Source organism: Bos indicus, chromosome X (assembly GCF_029378745.1).
Source record: "Bos indicus isolate NIAB-ARS_2022 breed Sahiwal x Tharparkar chromosome X, NIAB-ARS_B.indTharparkar_mat_pri_1.0, whole genome shotgun sequence".
Classification (NCBI taxonomy): Eukaryota; Metazoa; Chordata; class Mammalia; order Artiodactyla; family Bovidae; genus Bos; species Bos indicus.
The window spans coordinates 142,482,556-142,507,052 of record NC_091789.1 but is presented as its reverse complement, the minus strand read 5'-3'; the positions used below and the strand labels follow the sequence as shown (position 1 = coordinate 142,507,052).

Here is a 24,497-nt window from a genome sequence, read left to right as displayed (position 1 = left end):
TAGTATGCATAATTATATTTTGAAATTACATTTTTTTAGTTTTGCATTTACATGCGTATATTGTCATCTTTGAGTATATATAATTATATGTGTCCTTATTTTCTCTTTTATCATTGATTCTTCTGTATTTTCTTTTTTCTGATTGATGTATAGTTGATGTACAATGTTGTGTTAGTTTCTGTTGTATAGCATTGTGATTCAGTTATACGTATATATACATATTCTTTTAAATATTCTTTTCTATTATGGTTTATTACAGAATATTGAGTTTATTTCTCTTTGCTATACAGTAGGACCTTACAGTTCATCTATTATATATATATATTGGTTTGTATCTGCTAATCCCAGATTCCTAATATATCCCTCTCCCATCCCCTTTGCCCTTTAGTAACCGTAAGTTTGTTTTCTATGACCATGAGTATCTTTGTTTTCTAAGTAAGTTCATTTGTGTTATTTTTTAGATTCTGCATATAAGTGATATCATATGGTATATGTCTTTCTCTTTCTGACTTCACTTAGTGTGATAATTTCTAGGTCCATCCTTGTGGCTGCAAATGGCATTATTTCATTCTTTTTATGGCTGAATAGTATTCCATTGTGTATATATACCATATCTTCTTGATCTATTCATGTGTTGATGGACATTTAGGTTGTTTCCATGTCTTGGCTATTGTAAATTGTGCTGCTATGAACATAGGAATGCATGCCTCTTTTCAAATTAGAGCTTTCTCTAGGTATATGCACAGAAGTGGCATTACTGGATCATATAGCAACTCTATCTTTAGCTTTTTAATGAGTCTCCATACTGATTTCCTAGAGAAGGAAATGGCAACCCACTCCTATATTCTTGCCTGGAGAATTCCATGGACAAAGGAGCCTGGCAGGCTACAGTCCATGGGGGTCACAGAGTCGGACATGACTGAGTGACTATCACTCACTCATACTGTTTTCCTTAGTGTCTGCACCAATTTACATTCCCACCAATAGCATTAGAAGGTTCCCTTTTCTCCACGTCCCCTCCAACATTTGTTATTTGTATGCTTTTTAATGATGGTCATTCTGACCAGTGTGAGGTGGTAGGTACATCATGGCAGTTTTTATTTACATTTCTCTAGTAACTAGTGATATGTAGCTCTTTTCATGTGCCTGTTGGCCATTTGTATGTCTTTGGACAAATGTCTATTTAGGTCTTCTGCCCATTTTCTGATTGAGTATGTTGTCATTGTTGTTATTGAGTTGTATGAGCTGTTTGTGTATTTTGAAAGTTAAGGCCTTTTTGGTCTCATCATTTGCAAATATTTTCTGCCAGTATGTAGGTTATCTTTTCATTTTATTTATGGTTTCCTTTGCTATGTATAAGGTTATAAGTTTGATTAGGTCTCATTTATTTATTTTTACTTTTATTTCTATTGTCTTGGTAGACCTAAGAAAATATTGGGACAATTTATGCCAATGTTATCTTTTAGGAGTTTCATATTGTCGTGTCTTATGTGCATGCATGCATGCTAAGTTGCTTCAGTCATGTCTGACTCTTTGCAACCGTATGTGCTGTAGCCCACCAACGTCCTCTGTCCATGGGGTTCTCCAGGCCAGGATACTAGAGTGGGTTGCTGTTTCCTTCTCCAGGGGATCTTCCCAACCTAGGGATAAAACCCGTGTTTCCTGCACTTAGGGTGAGTTCTTTACCACCAAGCCACCTGGCAAGCCCAGTCTTCCCTTTAGTACTTGGCAAAAGAAGGGAATTGAACTCTTTTCCAATGAGTCTGCTCTTTGTATCAGGTAGCTAAAATATTGGAGCTGCAGTTTCAGCATCAGTCCTTCCAGTGAATGTTCAGGGTTGATTTCCTTTAGGATTGACTGGTTTGATCTCCTTGCTGTACAGGGGACTCTCAAGTGTCTTCTCCATACCACAATTCAAAAACAGCATTTCTTCAGCACTCACATCCGTACACAACTACCAGAAAAACCATGCCTTTGACTATACAGACCTTTGTTGGCAAAGTGATGTCTCTGCTTTTTAATATGCTGCCTAGGTTTGTCATAAACTTTTCTTCTAAGGAGCAAGAGTCTTAATTTTGTGACTGTAGTCACCATCTGCAGTGATTTTGGAGCCCAAGAAAATCAAATCTATCACGGTTTCCACTTATTCCCCATCTATTTGCCATTAAGAGATGGGACTGAATGCCATGATCCCAGTTTTTTGAAAGTTGAGTTTTAACCCAGCTTTTTCACTCTCCTCTTTCACATTCATCAAGAGTCTCTTTAGTTCCTCTTTGCTTTCTGCCATTAAAGTGGTATCATCTGCATAGCTGAGATTATTGATATTTCTCCTGGCAATCATGATTCCAGTGTGTGCTTCATCCAGCCTAGCATTTCTGATGCTGTACTCTGGATATAAGTTAAATAAGCAGAGTGACAATACACAGCCTTGGCATACTCCTTTCCCAATTTGGAACCAGTCCATTGTTCCATGTCTGGTTCTAACTGTTGCTTCTTGTCCTGCTTACAGGCTTCTCAGGAGACAGGTAAGGTGGTCTGTTATTCCCATCTCTTGAAGAATATTTCACAGTGAAAGGTTGTTTTGACTTTGTTGTGATCCACATAGTCAAAGGTTTTAGCATAGTCAATGAAGCAAAAGTAAGTGTTTTAGGGGGAATTCCATTGCTTTTTCTATTATACAAGAGATGTTAGCAATTTGATCTCTGGTTCTTCTGTCTTTTCTAAATCCAGCTTGTACATCTGGAGGTTCTTAATTCACGTACTGCTGAAGCCTTGGCTTGAAGGATTTTGAACATTACCTTGCTAGCATGTGAAATGAGTACAATTGTGTGGTAGTTTGAACATTCTTTGGCCTTGCCTTTCTTTGGGATTGGACTGAAAACTGACCTTTTCCAGTCCTGTGGTCACTGCTGAGTTTTCCAAATTTGCTGGCATATTGAGTGCATCACTTTAACAGCATCATCTTTTAGAAATTTGAAATAGCTCAGCTTGAATTCCATCACCTCCAGTAGCCTTGTTTGTAGTAATGCTTCCTAAAGCCCATTTGACTTTACACTCCCGGATGTGTGGTTCTAGGTGAGTGACCACACCATCGTGGTTATCTGGGTCATTAGGACCTTTTTTGTGTGTAGTTCTTCTGTGTATTCTTGAATGAACATAAGTTGTATTAATTTTCTAGAAGATTCTTCTGGATCTTCATAATCCTGAGATATCAAGCATCTGGACTTAAAAGGATATCCCTTAGATTCTGCAACACTGGAAGGAAACCATATCTGGGAGGCTTTCCAAGGGTGTTACCAGAAAGAAAGGGATCTCATTTTTGGCTAATCTCAAATATACAGAAAGTCCAAAGGACCATGCCCAAGATTAGTTTTCTTACTGAGTAATCTTACCACCTTAACAGTCAGCTTCTGGTGGTTGATTGACAGTTTTTCCCTCCCTGGCCACCCTTCTTTTAATTTTCCACCCCTGATTCTTTTCTGGAGCCTGCATGGCAAGCACCTTGGGGTCAAGTGGGTAGAGGCTGTCTTTCCCAACTCTGTTCTAGAAGGAATCCAGTGAATCCTTTCAGACAGGATGAAGTCCTCCACAGATATAGCTTTACATCCTCCGTCTCTTCAGAGTGAAATGACATAAGAAAAACTTTCCCCTTGCTAACAGTGATAGCCCCTCATAATAAGAATTCAAACGCCATTAAGCTTAAGCATAGAAAAACAAAAGTGCTCTTAGAGTGAGGAGGCCAAGGATTGAATAAGGAGAGGGACACAGAAAAGTCTGCCTTGCCACACTGAACAGCCCTAAAGAATCCAGCTTAGTGACCTTTCTCCATTTCCTATGCTCCTGTCTCCTGCCCAGAGTCCAAGGGCATTCCCAGGGCTAATGATTTATGGCAGAATTTACATTGTTCCATATACCAGTCCCCTAACAATCGTGATGACATTTTGCTAGATTACTTCTGGGTGATGGCAGATAGGGCCTCAGTAATAATACCTTGCAAGTGTAACATGTCTGTAATTAGACTGTCCTGTAATTAGTTAGCTGACAACTAAGCCACAGCTTGTCACTAGCCAGTGACACAGCAGGACACAGGAAGAACCATAGAGAAGGACATCTGTCTGCCAATTGATGGCGAGGATTCCCAGGAAAGCCAGAATGAATGACACAATAATAATAACAACAAAAAGCCATAGAGAGGAGAAGATCACATTTCTTGCTCAGAGACAAAGCTAGTGCCTCAGAAAGAAAGGGATAATGGATCTCCCTCCATTCTCCTGCTCTAAATGATAGTGTGGGAGAGGTGGATTTTAGCACATCACAAAGCCAGGTACATAACTTAGGATGGATCTGGAATTTTGGTGGTGACTCCAGGAAACGAGACAGAGGTCCCATATTACACATACAGACTGGATTAATGGCCCAAGAAAGAACCCTCCGAGTGGTTCTGCAAGTCAGGGAGTGGGACAGTTTGATTTGATTAAATTAAGTGTTCTTCCTAGGATGTGAGAGAGCAAGTGGACCAATCATCTCTGTCATTCCCCTAAACTTGCTTCTACTGGATTTTTGGAAGTTTCTCATTTGTTCCTCCCTTTTACACCATCTCCTGCACTCGGTAGATAAGTCCCACCACCATCCCAACTCCATCCTGTTTCTTCAATTTTGGATGTCCCAGCTGACTCATTGGAAAAGACCCTGATGCTGGGAAAGATTGGGGGCAGGAGGAGAAGGGGACGACAGAGGATGAAATGGTTGGATGGCATCACCGACTCATTGGACAAGGGTTTGGGTGAACTCCGGGAGTTGATGATGGACAGGGAGGCCTGATGTGCTGCAGTTCACGGGGTCGCAGAGAGTCGGACACGACTGAATGACTGCACTGAACTGAACTGAGCCCCACTTTAGGTCATCACGAGCTCTCTTATCTGGACCAACTACCACAGATACCCTCTTCCTGGTTTCTCTGGGCTCTGTTCTCCTTCATCTACCTATAACTCTGTTGATAAAACTCAATTTCCTTTTGTAACTGCCTCCGTAGTCTCTCTTCTAGAGTTGCAAACAGAGCCCCATTTTCTACAAACTTGGACTCCTTGGCATGAACTTTATGATCTAGTTTCAGAATTCTTATGTCCCTTATATCTTTAGTTTCTCTCTAACTTCAATTGAGATACTTGTTCAGTGTAACTTGCATCTTCATAATATTCTCTTTTCTAGAATGGTCTTTCCTCTGATCCCTTTCTAAATCCCACCCATCTTTTGGGCTTCCCAGGTGGTACTAGTGGTAAAGAACTCACTTGCCAGTGCAGGAGACATAAGAGAGGCAGATTCAATACCTGGGCCAGGAAGATCCCTAGGAGGGCATGGCAACCCACTCCGGTATTCTTGCCTGGGAAATGCCATGGATAGAAGAGCCTGGTGGGCTACAGTCCATGGGGTCAGAAAGAGTCAGACACATGTGAAGCAACTTAGCACACACCCATATTTAGGGCCCAGCTCAAAAGGTGTCCCTTCTTCAGGTGGCGTCTGTTGTTTCCCCTCCTGATGTGTTTCCTTCCTCTCAGCATTGTTGTTCACTCCATACCCTCTTCTCTCCACCTCTCATGGGGTTTCCCCAGGCCCCTGGCTATTGTTCTGGTTGAGGTACCTGTGGTATAGCTGAAAGCGCAATGCGTTAGAAATTAGGGTGCATCTGTTTGATGCTTCCACTTGGCTTGTGTGTGATGTCTGACAAGTGACTTAACCTCTTAGAACCTCTGTATTATCATTTTCAAGTTGGAGGTAATAATCCTTGCCTCATAGGATTGCCATAAATCCTGAGATGATATATGCAGAAACCTTTTCTAATTGGAAACTATTATACCAGTCTGGGATATCATAATGGTTATCTATCTTATACTCTAGGTTTTTGCATAATTGCCTTATTATATTTCTTCCATTATAGCTATCTGAGAAATTATTTCATTCCATCCTCCCACAATCAGTGTTAACCCCCTGTATCACTTAGGCAGGCATTCAGGTGCAAGTAATAGAATACATGATTTTCACAGGTTTAAGCAGAAAAGAGATGTATTTATTTCATAAAATAAGAAATCTGAAGGCCAGCAGTCAAGGTACGGTCTACAACTCAACATTGTCCGGGTTCTACCCCACTGTCTTCAGTACCTTGACTTTCTATCTTCATGCTTGTTGTCTCATAGTCGCAAGATGATAGCCACAGCCCAAGACTTGATGACCTCACTGGAGACAGGATGCACTGTTTGTGTGTATAGGAGGAGGTACTGGATCAGAGGTGGATCCTCAGGTGGCTTTGAAAAGGGACCTCATTTCCACTGAGAAGAGAAAAAGTATACATGTTGAGTAGGCAGCTGTGTCTGCTACAGTCCTTGATGCAGGAATCAAGTCTTGTTCATCTTGATTTCCTCTCTGCAGTGCCTAGAATACAGTCGATGTCATATGGTAGCTGTTCAATAAATAGTAATTGAATGAACTAATTAATAAATGAATGATTGAGATTTCAAAAGCCTGAAATAAGCGGTTTCAATACAGCCATGTTTGTACATTTATCTTCCTTTAAGTTCACCCTCATGGGAGCCTTCACAACTAGAGCAATTTATCCATCAAGCAGAAGTGTTATTATTCAAAGTGATTTGATTAGTTTTTTGTCTAGTCAAGGGCCCAGATGCAGGAACATTATATGACAAAGATAGCATAAAAGTGAGTCCAGATCTAAGAGTTTAAAATGAGTCTGAAATATTAAAACATGTCTCTGACACATATGAGCCTTTATGGTTTTCTTTTTATACAAAGTTGCATAGGAATTCAAAATATTGTTGCAGGGTATATCATAGTGAGAATCACATTCTGAAAATTACACACTCTTAGAATCTTTTAAATGACCTCCTCCCCCTTTTCTTTTCATACTTTATCAGACAGGAGGAGATTCAGTAGGAAAGCAGTAATTATGATCCTTCCTACTTTGACAGATTTTTGGTATATGCCTGAGCAAAATGGGTGAGCAAGGGCGGGGATTAAAGATATAAAGAAAATTAGGTGACCTAATAAGGCCTACTGGAAGGTACATATAGCAAATGTGGTTCTTAACTTTGAATAAAGTTCAACTCATAGGAGAATGAGCTAATAATTTTCTATTTCATAGATTTACAGTTGACTGGTAAAAGTCTCTGATCATAAATTTGTTCCTGTAAAATCTAGCCTTCTTGATTACAGAATTACCAAAGTGGATAAGATCTCAAAATATCGTGTATCTATTGATCTTTAGGAAGGTGCGCTTGTCTGTCTGCATTGCACAAAATAAGGAAGGGAGTGGGAATATGCAAATGTATTTTAACCCATAAAAGTTTACAGATGAGGAAGTCAACACTAAGAAAAGTTAAGTGATATTTCAAGGGTCGCTTTTATTTATGGATATGGGAGCAGAACCAAGAAATCCTAGTGCCTTGTCTGTTTCTCTTTCTAATGCCCTATATGGCATGTTTAGTTTTTGAATCTCCTTTAAGATAATCAAATATGAGATAAAACTTGAATTATGTTGGTGGAACTTGAGACACTTTTATTCCATAAATCTTTGTGCAAAAGTTACCCTCCTGACACTAGACTTATTCCTAGGAACCAGTGCTTCTCATAATAATCCTCATACTTTATAGAAATTATTGTCATCACTTAGCTTTTTTGATCTTGCCTTTTGTCATCACCCAAATGGGATAGTAATAACTTTCTTGTCTAACTTACAGGGTAATTTCAAGGACTAATAGGACAAAAAGAGTTTAGAAAAATGAAAACTTACAAATGTATGGCATGATTCATCATCTTATTTAATACGAATCAGACTTTTAAACCAGCTCGTCTAGCCTTGTTACCTCTAGTCCCAACACCCAACTCCATAAAATACTAAGACATGCAAGGTAGAAAGTAAAAAGTAAAGGAAGGAAGAAAATTAAAAGAAGCAATCCTTCCTTTACTGCTCTTATTAGTTTTTTAGCCTCATTTCTCAAGAATCCCTTTTATTTTAGGTGCCAACTCCAGCTCTGAGAACATTGCTCAATTATTTACACCCACTATTCCCTGAAGAATTAACATTTGGTAATTAACATTTTATCATATTTTGTGCCTCATTGATCTGTCACAGGGCTTCCCTTGTGGCTCAGCTGGTAAGGAATCTGCCTGCAATGCAGGAAACCTGAGTTCAGTCCCTGGGTTGGGAAGATCCCCTGGAGAAGGGAAACGCTACCCACTCGAGTATTCTGGCCTAGAGAATTCCATGGACCGTATAGTCTATGCGTCTGCAAGAATGATCTCTGTTCATTTCCAAGGCAAACCATTCAATATCACAGTAATCCATGTCTATGCCCCAACCAGTAATGCTGAAGAAACTGAAGTTGAACGGTTCTGTGAAGACCTACAAGGCCTTCTAGAACCAACACCCCAAAAAGATGACCTTTTCATCATAGGGCATTGGAATGCAAAAGTAGGAAGTCAAGAAACACCTGGAGTAACAGGCAAGTTTGGCCTTGGAGTACAAAATGAAGCAGGTCAAAGGCTAACAGAGTTTTGCTAAGAGAACGCACTGGTCATAGCAAACATCCTCTTCAAACAACAGAAGAGATGACTCTACACATGGACATCACCAGATGGTCAACACCAAAATCAGATTGATTATATTGTTTGCAGCCAAAGATAGAAAATCTCTATACAGTCAGCAAAAACAAGACTGGGAGCTGACTGTGGCTCAGATCATGAACTCCTTTTTGCCAAATTCAGACTTAAATTGAAGAAAGTAGGGAAAACCACTAGACCATTCACATATGACCTAAATCAAATCCCTTACCATTATACAGTGGAAGTGACAGATAGATTCAATGCATTAGATCTGACAGACAGAGTGCCTGAAGAACTATGGACAGAGGTTCATGACATTGTTCAGGAGGCAGTGATCAAGACCATCCAGAAAAAGAAATGCAAAAAGGCAAAATGGTTGTCTGAGGAGGCCTTTCAAATAGCTGAGAAAAGAAGAGAAGCAAAAGGCAAAGGAGGAAAGGTAAGATATACCCATTTGAATGCAGAGGTCCAAAGAATAAGGAGAGATAAGAAAGCCTTCCTCAGTGATCAGTGTAAAGAAATAGAGGAAAACAATAGAATGGGAAAGACTAGAGATCTCTTCAAGAAAATTAGAGTGACCAAGGGAACATTTTATGCAAAGATGGGCTCGATAAAGGACAGAAATGGTATGGACCTAACAGAAGCAGAAGATATTGAGAAGAGGTGGCAAGAATACACAGAAGAATTATACAAAATAGATTTTCATGACCCAGATAACCACAATGGTGTGATCACTCACTTAGAGCCAGACATCCTGGAATGTGAAGTCAAGTGGGCCTTAGGAAGTATCACTACGAACAAAGTTAGTGGAGGTGATGGATTTCCAGTTAAGCTATTTCAAATCCTGAAAGATGATGCTGTGAAAGTGCTGCACTCAATATTCCAGCAAATTTGGAAAACTCAGTGGTGGCCACAGGACTGGCAAAGGTCCATTTTCATGCCAGTCCCAAAGAAAGGCAATGCCAAAGAATGCCCAAACTACCACACAATTGCATTCATCTCACACACTAGTAAAGTAATGCTCAAAATTCTCCAAGCCAGGCTTCAGCAGTACGTGAACCAAGAACTTCCAGGTATTCAAGCTGGATTTAGAAAAGGCAGAGGAACCAGAGATCAAATTGCCAACATCCGCTGGATCATCAAAAAAGCAAGAGAGTCAGAAAATCATCTATATGTGCTTTATTGACTATGCCAAAGCCTTCGACTGTGTGGATCACAACAAACTGTGGAATATTCTTCAAGAGATGGGAATACCAGACCACCTGACCTGCCTGCTAAGAAATCTGTATGCAGGTCAAGAAGCAACAGTTAGAACTAGACATGGAACAACAGACTGGTTCCAAATTGAGAAAGGAGTACATCAAGGCTGTATATTGTCACCCTGGTTATTAAATGATATACAGAGTATATCATGCGAAATGCCAGGCTGGATGAAGCACAAGCTGGAATCAAGATTGCCAGGAGAAATATCAGTAACTTCAGATATGCAGATAACACCACCCTTATGGAAGAAAGCGAAGAACTAAAGAGTCTCTTGATGAAAGTGAGAGGAGAGTGAAAAAGTTGGCTTAAAACTCAACATTCAGAAAACTAAGATCATGGCATACAGTCCCATCGCTTCATGACAAATAGATGGGGAAACAGTGGAAGCAGTGACAGACTTTATTTTGGGGGCTCCAAAATCACTGCAGATGTTGACTGCAGCCATGGATTTAAAAGACGCTTGCTCCTTGGAAGAAAAGCTATGACAAACCTAGGCAGCATATTAAAAACCAGAGACATTACTTTGCCGACCAAGGTCTGTCTAGTCAGAGGTATGGTTTTTCCAGTGGTCATGTATGGATGTGAGAGTTGGACTGTAAAGAAAAGTGAGTGCTGAAGAATTGATGCTTTTGAACTGTGGTGTTGGAGAAGACTCTTGAGAGTCCTGTGGACTGCAAGGAGATCCAACCAGTCCATCCGAAAGGAGATCAGTCCTGAATATTCATTGGAAGGACTGATGCTGAAGCTGAATCTCCAAAACTTTGGCCACCTGATGTGAAGAACTGACTCATTGGAAAAGACCCTGATGCTGGGAAAGATTGAAGGCAGGAAGAGAAGGGGACGACAGAGGATGAATTAGTTGGATGGCCTCACTGACTCGATGGACATGATGAGTTTGCGCAAGCTCTGGGAGTTGGTGATGAACAGGGAAGCCTGGCTTGCAGCAGTCTGTGGGTTCACAAAGAGTCAGACACACTGAGCGGCTGAACCTACTTACCTGGCACAGTAGCCCTTTGGGTTCGGGTGTGTACATCTGACATCCTATGCACATCACCTGAGTGTTTTACAGTCTATTCAAGTTCAATACATCACAAAATGAATTCATCACCTTTCCCAACAAAACTACTACATGATTACCACTGTCTCAGGCACATTTTCATTGGCCCAGGCATCTAAGTTAGGCATCTGGAAGAGTTTCTTCACACCCCTTCCTTCCTGCTCCCCAAAATAATCAGATAAGTAGTCCTGCTGATTTTATCCCCAACACAATGCTCTATCCCTTCATCTTCTGCCATAGACTCCCTCTCTGTTCTCCCAACTGGCCTTCTTATGTTCCTTCTTCTTCCCAAAGCCTCCAGAAGGATGTATTTCAAATTGCTGTCTGACCAGATCGTATCCTGCCTTAAGCTAGTCTATAACTCCTCATCACTAAATCCATGGTTTTCAAACTAGGTTCATATGGAGCCCATGGGGTGCCTTAGCTGGCAGAGTGAAAGAAGGTGAAGGGGATGCTATCGGAGCTGTGATCTACTTCCACTTTGGACAAGGAAAGCGCACTCTGTGTTTGCTTTCTGCATTCTTAGAGATTCTTAGAAATAATTGCTTTTAAATAAAAAAACATTATGCAATTAAAATTGGAAGCCCATGACTATAAGATACAGTTCATGACCTGGTCCCTGCCTGCCTCTCAGGGTTCATCTCTCTTCTCCCTTCTTCTCACTATAGAACAAGCAACATCAAACTGCCTACATTTCCTGCACACACAACACTTCCATGTCCCTGACTGTTTTATTATGTTGTGCCCTCCACCTTGAAAGCCCCATCCTGCCTTTAGATAACTAAATTTCACATATCTTTTAGGACTCAGCATTCCCAGGTAGCTCAGTGGTAAAGCATCTGCCTGCCAATGCAGGAGATGTGAGTTCATTCCCTGGGTCAGGAAAATCCCCTGGAGAAGGGAATGGCAACCCACTCCAAGATTCTTGCCTGGGAAATCCCATGAACAGAGGAGCCTGGTGGGCTACACATTCCACGGGATGGCAAAGACTCGAACACAGCCGAGCGACTGAGCACACACACACACACGTACACACAACACCACCTTCAGGAAGCGTTCTTTGTCCCTCCTAGTTGCTCTTTCTCTCTCCGAATATCTACTATCCATTATGTGCTAGTTCAGATGCGGGAAGCATTAGTTGACGTAGTGCAAAGAACACGGGGTTCTGATTCTTACTCTACTATGAACTGTGTGTGTGACTCTAAGCAATTCACTTCATCTCTATGAAATGTAATGCATTCTGTCATTCATTCAATCAGCAATATTTCCCTTTTCCCCTTTATGGAGCTCATATTCTGGTAGGGGAAATAGGAAATTAAAAACAAATTTAAAGTATCCTATGATATGAAGCACTATGGAGAAAACTAAAACAGAGGAATAAGGAGTCTGGAGGGTGGAGTATTTCTTTTTTTATTAAAGTATAGTTGATTTATAATATTATATTATTTTCAGGTGTACAGCCTAGTGATTCAATATTTTTTTAATTTATTTATTTTAATTGTAGGCTAATTAGTTTACAATATTGTAGTGGTTTTTGCCATACATTGACATGAATCAGCCATGGGTGTACATGTGTTCCCCATCCTGAACCCCCCTCCTACCTCTCTCCCCATAGGTTTTGTGTGTGTGTTGTTCAGTCACTCAGTCGTGTCCTACTCTTTGCAACCCCATGGAGTGCAGCACTCCAGGCTTCTGTGTCCTTCACCATCTCCCAGACTTTGCTCAAACTCATATTCATTGAGTCAATGATGCCATCCAACCATCTCATCCTGTGTCGCCCCCTTCTCCTTCTGCTTTCAATCTTTCCCAGCATCAGGGTCTTTTCCAGTGAGTCAGCTCTTCATATCAAGTGGCCAAAGTATTGGAGTTTCAGCTTCAGCATTAGTCCTTCCAATGGATATTCAGGGTTGATTTCCTTTAGGATTGACTGGTTTGATATCCTTGTTATACATACATACAAACTCATATGTTGCTTGGTATACATACATACAAAATGGTATGGATACTTTAGAAAAGAAATTGGCAGTTTTATTATAAAATTAAACATAAAATTTGTCACATGATGCAGCAGTCCTGCTCCTAGGTAACATATGAAATGGAATGTACGTTCACACAAAAACTTGGACACAGTGCAAGTTTTTATAGGTTATACTCCATTTAAAATTATTACAAACTAATGGCTATATTTCCTTGTACTATGCATTATATTCTTGTTGCTTATTTATTTATTTTTTGCCTACTCTTTTTAGGTAAATTCATGTTTATTTATTTTATATCCCAGGCAAAATTCAGTGCTTGGTTAACAAGGATGGAATGCTCAGGATGGAATGCTTTAGCAAAGAATGCACACGAACAGGGTGATATAAAGCAATGCCTTAAAGGTGATTGTTTGTAAACCATAGAAAGGTGGGCATACATAGTCATTTTTATCTCTTAATCTTATCTCCTATACTCCCCCATCACTCTCCCCACTGGTAACCACCGGTTTGCTTTCTATATCTGAGTCCATTTCTGTTTTGCTATATATATTTGTTTGTGTTATTTTTTAGGTTCCATATATAAGTAATGACATAGAGTGTCTTTCTCTGTCTGACTTATTTCTTTTTTTAAAATTTTTTAAATATAAATTTATTTATTTTAATTGGAGGCTAATTACTTTACATGTCTGACTTATTTCATAAGCATAATATTCTATAGGTCCATCCTTATTGCAAATGGCATTATTTCATCTTTTTTATGGCTGAGTAATATCCCATTGTATGTATATACCACATGTTCTTTATCCATTCATCTGTTGATAGATAACCTCCTTGGAGAAATCTTCTTTGACCATTGGATCTTAGTCATCTCATGACTTCCTTTCAATCAAAATGACTTTAATTCTCTGCACATCACCATCTGCTGTTTTTGTATTTTGCTGTCTATCATCTGTCTTCTCTACGAAAATGTAAAGTTTATGCAAACTGAAACTTGTTTTGCTGCTTGCTGTATTCTCCAGTGCCTAGAACAGCAACTGGTTCATAGGAGAATTCCTTAAATAATTATTGAGTTAGAGGATACCTTGCTTTTACCTACTCACTTCTGTTTTCGAGACTGTGACCAGATGGCCAAGATGCTACAGTCCAACTGAGAAATGCGTGGGGCTCTCTCTACTGTAATTTGCATCAAAAGAATCCTCAGCTACCATCCGGTACCGAACATCTGGCCCAATAGCAGATTCCTGACACTAGCTTGAAATAAGGTCTTAACAGTAATGAAAAAATGCCTCCCTCTTTTCCCTGAGAAGCCCTCAGAGCAGAAAAGATACAACTACTTAGGGCTCTGGTGACTGACCAGGAAGCAATGAGATTGATTTTTAGGCAAAACACCCACCTCTGATCAATCAAAGCAGATGTTTTCCTCTGATCAATCTAAGCAGATATTTTCACATTCAAAGTAATGATCTTATGGACTGAAACTTTTACTGCCAAGGCTCAAGACAGTTGTGAAAATCCTTCTGGAGTTAATAGCCATGTGCCTCAATTTACATGTAGTCAATTCTGGATTGGTGTTCAACCTCAAAGACTCATTCTAGGTAAGGTAGAAATACACATTTTCATTTCACAGCTGGGAAAACTGAGTCTCAGAAAAGTTAAATGTCTTGCTCTGGATCTGATGCCTTTAAGTCTCTTATTTGTGAATATGTTCAACAGTGTTTGAAAGTGTTTTGTTCTCAGAAATGACCAAATGCCACTTTGAGCCAAGCCAAGCAAAGCAAACAGATTCTCATGGCTGGGTGGTACAGTTTCCAATGAGTTAATCTCTACAAGATATTTAAGGGGCCTTAGAGAGTCTCCAGGTTGAAAATAAAACCTCAGAAAACCACGTGTATTCTAATGCCACACATTGGTTTTTGTTTGTTTTAGGCAGATCCATTTCATGCTAGACAAAGAAACCTATCCCAACCTCTGCTGCACACACCTGGCACACAGAGAGGGAACAGGGCCTGGAGACCAGCTACTCACATCTTTGTCTCTCTGCCAAGAGAGCTTAAAGATATAAACTGGCTGTGTTAGCTTGTATCAAGGGAGCAGATTCTTCCATTTTTATGTCAATGAAAAACAAAGGAGGAGGGGGGAAATCTCTTTGCTTTAAAATATATATATATCAATCCATTAGAAAACATTTTAGATAATTAATGTACCAGAGGAGTATAAAGAACTGGAGAAGCCAGTCGTTGTTTCCCCCTGTTGGCAATTAGACTGTGGAGAGTCGGCATCTGCACCATTCATAACTGTAGCGCGCAAATTGGCAAAGATTGAAAACCCAAACAGCAAGCTGTTCCAGGTAGACCAGATGTCTTGAAGGGAGGCTGTCTCTCTACAAGTAAACATAATACCTATTTCCTGACATTGTCACTGTTGAATAACTAGCTATTTGGTATCTGGCATAATTCTTGATTAATAGGGTTATCTTTTTTTAAAGGGCATCCCAACTGTTCTGTTCTCAGAAGGGAGCACTTTTTCAAAACACATTCTCCCAAGGCATTGCTTTACTTCCCTCTCAAGAGCTGATCTTGTGCTGCCAGTTGTTGATTCTGAGATGAAGGAAGGTTCTGGTGGCTATTCTCTTGGGAAGAGGTAGACAGGGTGAAGGGGATTAATTAGTGAAGACTATGAGGGCCTTCATTGTTATTATTAGTAAGCCAAAGGAGGATGAAGGATGCTGGGTATGGAGGAGTGGTGTGAGATGAACAAACATCAGCAATGAGGTCAGAGAAGGAGCAGTTCCCATTGGGGATGCTTGGCCAGCGCTGGTTTCGCTGTGAATCTCATAAGCATAAAATTCATTCATTCAACAAGTATCTATTAAGGTTCTTCTACATCCAGGGAACTGTTCTAGGCATTTGGGATCCATCAGTAATGGGGGGGACCCACGAAAACAAAAAACAAAACCAAAAAAGATAACTGCCCTTGTGAAGGTTTTATTCCAGCAAGAGAATCAGACAAGAAGCAACAGACATAAAAATAAATTATATAATATACTAGTGGGTGATAAGTGCTATGGAAACAAGGAAGGAAAACAGTTAATGAGGCCTCAGAGTCTCAGGGCATGGAGGTCTTGCTGTTTTAAAGAGGTTTTCAGAGGTGGTTTTTTGGAAGGGATATTTGTGCAAAGACTTGACGAGGCAAAAGAGCTGCCCATGCAGATATCTGAGGGAAGAGCATTACAGGCCGAGGGAACAACCATTGCAAAGAGACAGAGGTGGGAGGGTACCTGCAGAGTTGAAGAACAATGCAAGGAGGCCAGTGTTGCTGGGGCCTAGTAAAGGTGAGGGGAGATGTGAAGTAATTAGATGATGTCAGAGAAATCAAGGTCCAGGCATCTAGGGCCTCACTGGTCATTGTAGGAGTGTGACTTCAGCTCAAAAAAGCATGGAGAGCTTTTGCAGAGTTTCGATCAGACAAGTAATCTTACCTGAAATTGAAAGTGTGAAAGTCGCTCAGTCCTGTCCAACTCTTTGAGACCCCATGGGCTGTACATTCCATGGAATTCTCCAGGCCAGAATACTGGAGTGGGGAGCCTTTCCCTTCTCCAGGGGATCTGCCCAACCCAGGGATTGAACCCAGCATTGCAGGCGGATTCTTTATCAGCTGAGCCACAAGGGAAGGCCAGCGTTTAAAACTCATCTGTCTAGTGCTGACAATTTATTGAGAATAGATTGTGGCATAAAAAGAAAAGATTTCTCTTTTTTAAACATGTTGCCTACTTATATGACAGGGTTGCTATGAGACTCAAATGCAAAAGCGCTTTCAAAATTATAAAGCACAGTACAGACCCAAACTATAATTATTTTTACACAAACAAAAGAGGGTTCAAAAGCCAAGGTCCTTCTTGCCTCTTCTGATCATGAGTAGTAACCCGTTCATGAAATTAAACCAGTCTGTCTACAGGAAGCTAAAGGAAAATGGATTCTATTTATTTTAAAAACAATGTAATTTTGTGCCTGAGTCTTGAGTCATTCAGATCTTTCAGATTGGTACTGATTTTATGTTTAATTTTTGAAAGAAATGCCTTTAAAAAAAAAAAAAAGTGGAAGCACTAGGTTTGAATACTGAAGACTTTAAATGCAGCGACAGACCAGGATAGGAGCAGAAGTCTGGGAACTTTAAACCTATTTCCTTTTCTCTAATCCTGTTGGAGAGCTAGAAGTGAGCTGGCCAGATCCTCCAACATTTCGGGGGTGGCATCTTTTCCTCGCGGTGGCCCTGTCATCAGGTGAACGCTTCTGGGTGGGAGAACACACTTTGTGCAGCCATCTGACCTTCACAGAGTCTGGGGAGAAATTTTTAAAGGATTTTGGAGAAGAGGCCTTGAGTCTCGAAGATAAAGAACAAGAAAAAGGGGGCCCGAGGAAGCCTGAGCCTCGGGGGAGATAAAACTGAGTTAATGAAGAGGGGTGATTATCCCAGATAATTATGTAAAAGAGAAGGCTAGGAGTTCTAAATGGCTGCAACTTGGAGTTTACTCTGCCTAAGGTATGTGTTTATGTTTTTGTGTTTTGGTTTTCATGTTTGGAGTACGGTTTTTTTCCTTCTTCACCCACCGCTCAATTTGAGAAAGCGGCTGCTCCGCCTGCCAGACCCCCATTCTCCTCCCTTCTCTTCCTTTAGATTTCGAAACCCCATTCCTATTAGTCTCCACGCCCGCTGGCTCCTGGGACCCTCATCTCTCTGCCCCTCTAGAAAGAAGCAGCTCTGTGTATCAACCTCCCCCTCCCCCGCCGATGCCTCTCGTTCTTATTTTCTTATTTCTCCGACTCCCTCCCGGTGCTGCTGTCCAAAGACACACCTTCCCAGCCAACCCAGCTGTCACGTCTCGCTCCAGCGGTTCGGGGAAGCGGTGGGAACTCTGCGCTCTCCAAATCAGCCCGCCTCACCGGGCATCTCCCTCCCCTTCCCCTAGAATAACGACCCAGCCTCGACCATCCCTGCTCCTTTCCGACCGCTAGTTTTGTTTATGGAACCCGCCGAGGCTTTGGGCAATCTGCGGTGGCCCGGCTCTCGCTAGGTTTGGGGAGGGAGGGGGCAGCGTTCACGGCCCCCCGGTGTGTCCGAGACTGTTAGATCAGATCTTTCGGATCCGGAGGCAGAGGCAGCGGTGACAGGAGAGCCCCACCACCACCACCACCACCACCACCACCACCCGCGGGTTGGGGGTGGGGAGAGGAAAAGGGACTGGGCTCGGGGAAGGAGGCAGGCAGGCAGCTGCAGTGCCGGGAGGGGTGCGCGCGCGTGTGCCGGGCTCGCCCGCCGCCTCCCGGCTCAGTCTGCGCTCCTCGGCACGCGGGGCTGCCGGGGCCGGCGGGTCGGGGAGCAAGAGCAGCGCCCTCCCCGGGGGCGCCCGGCGGTTCCCGGGCCGCGTTCCCCACCCCCGCCCCTCGCACCCGGCCCGGCCCCCTCTCCATTGAGTTTTCCCGACACCGGCGCCCATCAATGGTCCTGCCCGGGGATGCACACGCAGCCTGCGGCCGGAGGGGGGTAGCAGCCGCCGCTTCCAGGTGCGGGCTCTCCCGGGTCGTCGCCGCCACCCGTCGTCGCCGCCACTCGAGCCCCGGGGCGCGCTGAGGTCCTGGCCGGCCATGGGGCTGCCGCGGCTGCCGCTGCTGCTGGCGTGACAAGGGGCGACGGAGCCACCGCGCTCGGGGTCCCCGGCTGCCTGCATGGATGTCTTCAGCTTTGTGAAGATTGCAAAGCTCTCGAGGTAGGGGCCGCGCCGGTTCACGTGCACCCAGGGCCCCCGCCGTGGGCAACTTGGTGCTTTATTTTGCGGGAGCCTCGGGGAGAAGCAAAAGCCGAGAGAGCAGCTGAGCTTAAGCTAGGACGGAAGCGAGGTGGCCAGGGGCTGCCGCGTTCAACTTCTCTCTCACTGGCTGGTGGGGCTTGTGGAGCCACGACTGTAGACCACACACACACACACACACACACACACACACACACACACATACACACACATACACATACACATGCCCTCACGCACAGAGCAATCTTCACGACAGTTTGTTTTCCCTAAGAAAAGCCCCAGTGGTGTTTGGGGTCAATTGAGGGCTAAGAGAAGATGGTTGTAATCGCGCCTGCTAGGGAAAACCAGAAGTGCTTAGAGCTTGGGTTCCTGCCTTCTAAGCAGCAGTGACCAAAAGTGACCCCCTGCCCCCCACCCCAAAACTGGACCTCCACACCTCTGAAAAGTGAGCTCGAAGGTGGACCCAGGTAACCTGTCAGGTGTTCCCAGCAGTGACCTAGATGCTGAAGCCATGGAGACAGAAGAGAAAGACCTTTAGCTCTTCTTTGCGCAACTGTGTAGTTCTAAGCCTGGAGAGATTTAGAAATTTGCTTCCAAGTGGCCATGTTGTTGAAACGGAAGAAAAATCATCAATTCAGGCAGATTTCTCAGGCCGTGCTGATAGAGGAGGAACGTTCCCACTTTTTGGCTACCTAGGTTTTATCGGTCAGAGCATTCCTCCTAGGTCTCCTGCCCTGCTTACGCTTCCTTCCGGAGACTTCAGCAAGCCCAGGAAGTGGCATTCACTGGAAGAGCCCAGTGTGAGAAGACTTAGAAGACTGTGCCCCACCTCTACTGCCCAGGTCTCTGGAAGTACTGGCCTGAGCTCTTGATAGCAGTTACTACCCCTATCTTAGGAGGGAGACATCAGAGGTCTTTAGGACCTGCTTTATACTCCCTTGGAATCCTGAGAGAATAATTCGTTGTCAGGGTGAGAAGTGTCGATTGCATCAGGCAAAAGTGAGTAATGTCAAGTAGTCAGAAATGTGTATTGACTTTGTTTTGACAGAAATGTATGTTGACTTTGCTTTGCTAAAGTATGTTTGGGTCATTTCAGAAACATTCAGTTTGGATGTTACCTTTCAGATGTGCCTCTCTCCAACATCCACCGGTCTTTATTTGTTCTTCTTGCCCATCTCCACCTTCCTTCTCTATTCACATTGGGTGGGTCTTAATGTGCCTAGCAGATTTCCCAGGGAGAGGCTCCAGTGTAACTTAGTCTGGGTAGACTTGGGGTATACAGCTGATGGGTAAGTTGAGTGGTGGATGATTGTACTGTGGCAGATTGTTTGATTTCATACCGATGTCATCAAAGGCCGTGGCTTCACACTTCTATTCTATTAACTTCCTGCATGCTGCTGCCTGTGGCTAGATTATAAACAGCTGTCAAATCATGAACCATGGACAGGAAAGGGTTGTGAGCAAGGGTTTAGCAGTTGCCTGGTGCCATCTGTGATGGACAGAGAGATGCCCAAGGGAAAGTGAGGTTCAACGGATAATATAGTTCAAAGTAACCAAGATAGCCATCGATTGCCTCAAATGCTAAAAACGTTAAGATTAATGAAACATCTAGAGCCTAGATTTTGTCCTTAAACTTCAGAGCTTGGGGGAAAACAGTGCTGTGTATCAGTGAAAAGATGTTTTATGCTCTTTTACTCAATTCTAGGATGCCTTCATGATATTCACAAATCTGAGCTTTTGCAAAACCCAAGCCAGGCTGTGGGGGATTAGTATCTTATTTTAAAGAGAGGTTAAAATTTAGTAAATGAGTGTGAATTTCACTTTCTATCCTTAACGTGATCCAAATAGAGTGTTTATTCTAAAGAGAGAAGCTGCACATGTTCTGAGCTTATGTGCCGATTAAGAAATCTCCCATCCATAAGAATTCTTCTTGTTTCTCAGTGTGAGCTCAACGATGGTCCCCAAGCTGAAATAGAAATACCTTTAGAGGGTCATCAGCATGTGGAAACACATGTTTGCAGCTGCTTGTTTCTGCCCTTGAAGGAATAAAGTCTTGTGTGTGTGTTTTAAACACCGTTACAGAAATCAAGTTCTTTTCTCAAAGGTGAAGTATAAAAGTGCTTACACTGCAGGATTTTCCTGATTTTGGAGTGGATAATCTTCCTAAAGGATTTAGCTTTGATCAGTGTGGTTACTTGAGTGCTTAAAATTCTCCTGGTTTAGAGATCAACACACAGTTACCCCAGGCCTTAGCCTTTCCTTTGGTTCCTAAGTGAGTTGAACTTGAGTTTCTAAATGTTCATTCAGGAAGTATTTGCTGTCTGATATTTGCTAACTGTCCCACCAGTGAGTAAAGAAAGTAGCAGTTACAGAGAATTCCAAGAGAATATTAATCCACACTGGAATTAATAAACAACGTGATTTGACTTTTCAAACTACCTACATTTAACCACTTGTTCCCAGAATCTATACTCTCTTAATCATGTGAAAAGTCAGAATACAAATTACCCCTTAAGAATCCAGTTACATCCTATGGTCATCATTAAAAAAGAAGAAAACAAAAACCTGCCAAGTATTGGACTAGCTAGCAAGTTGGGACCCTTTACATCATCTTTCTGCGTAGTGACCCTTGATTGCATCCATTGTGGGTGGCACAATGTGTCATGGTTCTATCTGGAGATGTTTTTTCCTTGTTCTTCTAATTTTCTGGTTATTAAACTGCTTGATAGTTTACATGCAATTTTACTTCACTGTTTCCTTGGTAACAGTTATATATCATTTTCCATCTTTGTAGATGAGAACATTACAGATGATTGCCTTATAAACCAGTAATAGTATAAAAATAGGCATATATTTTTTATTGTTACTGTTCTTTGTATCAGCTGTTTCATGTGTAAAGCAGATGCACTCTTTGAAATGTTTATAGAAGAATGTAGTTCAGTAGAAAAACATATGATTATGCCCCCTTTGCCTGAGGGAAGTAATTTGAAACCCAGAACTCATAGGGGTGTTATTAAACTGAGCCACGAGTTCATGAATTGAAAAAAAAAAATGAAGATTTCTTTTCTTTAAGCAAAATGGAACACTTTGAGATAATTATTTGGTCCCAGTTATTAATGTGAATGTTCTTTCTTACAGTGTTAGGTAAATTTGAGGGCTGCTTTATTTTACATTTTCTTGTAGTTTCACAAGTTATTTTGTGGTATATAGCAGTGACAAATAATGTGTGCTAATTTTGTTCGAAGCATACATTTGAGTAAGAATAATATATATATATATATATATATATATATATATATATATAAAATTTCCTCACATTTTATGTAAAACCTTTTTAAAGACTACTAAACTTCTATTCTTTACCTTTCCCTTGTTCAGAATTAAATATTTCCTAGGGGAAAAGGGCAGCTAAAGAAGCAATGCAAAGGTCAGATTTTTCCCATCTCCCTTTTTACCCAAGTAATTGCGTTAATGTTACTGATAATAGTGACTCTGGAGGCTAGCAACGAAAAACTCGCAAAGACTCTGGATTTGAATTTTATTAAAAATGCTACTTGCTCATCGTCTGAGTCCTTTCTGAGTTCTGCTGATTTTCGTGGCTGTCATGAGGTGAAATGATGAACAGTTTCATAACAGAACTAGATTCCTGTTTTAGGAATATTTAACTCTAGTTTCCCAGAGCTTGCTAGTTTGCAGCTGTGAAAGTCTAGTCGTTAGCTGTTCTGGGAAAAGAAGTCTAGTTCAGGCTATGTATATTTCAGGCATCTCTCTCTCTCTCTCTCTCTCTCTCTCTCTTTGGGGCAAGTGAATTTACCTTCTTGCTATCAGAATTTGATGTAGATTGTCAGATGAAGTGAAACTTACTTGTTTAAAAGCATGACCTGGAAATTCTTACTTTCTGCTTATGAACCTTCCAGCTGTTCATTTTCTCTCTCTTACTGAAGTATAGTTGACTTACAATGTTTTATTAGTTACAGGTGTACAGCATAGTGATTCAGTATTTTTACAGCTTGTACTCCATTAAAAGTTATTACAAGCTAATTCCCTGGGCTGTACAATATATCTTTGTTGCTTATCTATTGTGTACATATTATTAAATAGTTTGTATCTCTTAGTCCCATAACCCTATCTTGTCCCTCCTCCCTTCACTGTCTCCACTGTTAACCACTAGTTTTTTTCTGTATTTGTGGATCTTTCTGTTTTGCTTTGTACATTCTTTTGGGTTTTTTTTTTTTTTTAGATTCCACATATAATGATATCATATTTGTCTATGTCTGACTTAGCATAATATTCTCTAGGTCCATGAACTTTGCTGCAAATGACAAAATTTCATTCTTTTTATGGCTGAATAATATTCCATTATACCACATCTTCTTTAACTATCTATGCGTATGGTGATAGACACCTGGGTTGCTTCCATATGTTAACTACTGAAAATAGTGCTGCTATGAACTTTGGGATGCTGGTATCTTTTTGAATTAGTGTTATCAGGTTTTTTCTAGATATATATCCAACAGTATAATTCCTGGATCATATGGTAGTTCTCTTTTTACATTTTTATGGAATCTCCATAGTTTTCCATAGTGACTGCACCAATTTACATTCCCACCAACAATGAAGGATTCCCTTTTCTCCTTATCGTTGCTAACATTTGTTGTATGTAGACTTTTTGATGATGGCCATTATGACAGGTATGGGGTGATATCTTATTGTTGTTTTGATTTGCATTTCTCTAATGATTACATATACACTCAGTTCAACTTTATTGCTTTATTATTCCATTTGGAGTTTGCATGGATGTTTTACTATGAGAGAATATCCATTATTGGTGAACTAGAAAATTTATCTTTAAGGAATGAACTTAAAACCACTAATTTCATACTTGGCTCCTTGAGAAAACTTGGCAGCATTTTTCTAGTTTGTTGAGAAATACAGTCCTTAAATCTACCACTCTTATCATCAAATGATCTTGAACTTTGAAAGCTAATCAAAGCAAGGAAAGGAAATTAATACATTAAACCATGGGTTAGTAAACTGACCTGTGGGCCAAATCTGGTTTGCTGACTGTTTTCACATAACCTGTGAGCTAAGAACAGTGACAGACTTTATTTTCTTGGGCTCCAAAATCACTGCAGCTGGTGACTACAGCCATGAAATTAAAAGACGCTTGCTCCTTGGAAGAAAAACTATGACAAACCTAGACAGCATATTAAAAAGCAGAGACTTTACTTTGCTGACAAAGGTCTGTCTGGTCAAAGCTATGGTTTTTACAGTAGGCAGGTATGGATGTGAGAGTTGGACCATAAAGAAAGCTGAGCACTGAAGAGTTGATGCTTTTGAACTGTGGTGTTGAAGAGGACTCTTGAGAGTCCCTTGGACTGCAAGGAGATCCAAGCAGTCAACCCTAAAGGAAATCAATACTGAATATTCACTGGAAGGACTGATGGAAGCTGAAACTCCAAAACTTTGGCCACCTGATGCAAAGACTGACTCATTGGAAAAGACCCTGGTGCTGGGAAAGATTGAAGGTGGGAGGAGAAGGGGATGACAGAGGATTAGGTGGTTGGATGGCATCACTGACTTGATGGACATGAGTTTGCACAAGCTCTGGGAGTTGGTGATGGATGGGGGTGCCTGGAGCGCTGCAGCCCATATGGTCACAAAGAGTTGGACACGACTGAGCGACTGAACTGAACTGAAGAATTGTTTTTAAATTTTTAAATGGTTTAAAAAATCAAAATAATATGGAATTAAAATGTTAGTGTCCATAAATAAAGTTTTATTG

The 24,497-nt window shown here is 41.4% G+C and overlaps 1 protein-coding gene across 4 annotated transcripts in view; it reads left to right on the top strand.

The window, feature by feature from the left end:
• The first annotated feature begins 226 nt into the window (after positions 1–226).
• The window catches only part of FRMPD4 (FERM and PDZ domain containing 4), a 554,242-nt gene continuing 529,971 nt past the window's right edge, over positions 227–24,497 (top strand). Inside the window, exon 1 of one of the 4 annotated variants that reach the window (XM_070784969.1) lies at positions 227–17,448. In XM_070784969.1, coding sequence (XP_070641070.1) covers positions 17,417–17,448 — 32 coding nt within the window. In that variant the 5' untranslated portion in view covers positions 227–17,416. Of the gene's footprint in view, positions 17,449–18,208; positions 18,674–24,497 lie in introns of those variants that run through there. The other 3 variants (XM_070784970.1, XM_070784967.1, XM_070784968.1) reach the window with 3 other exon arrangements.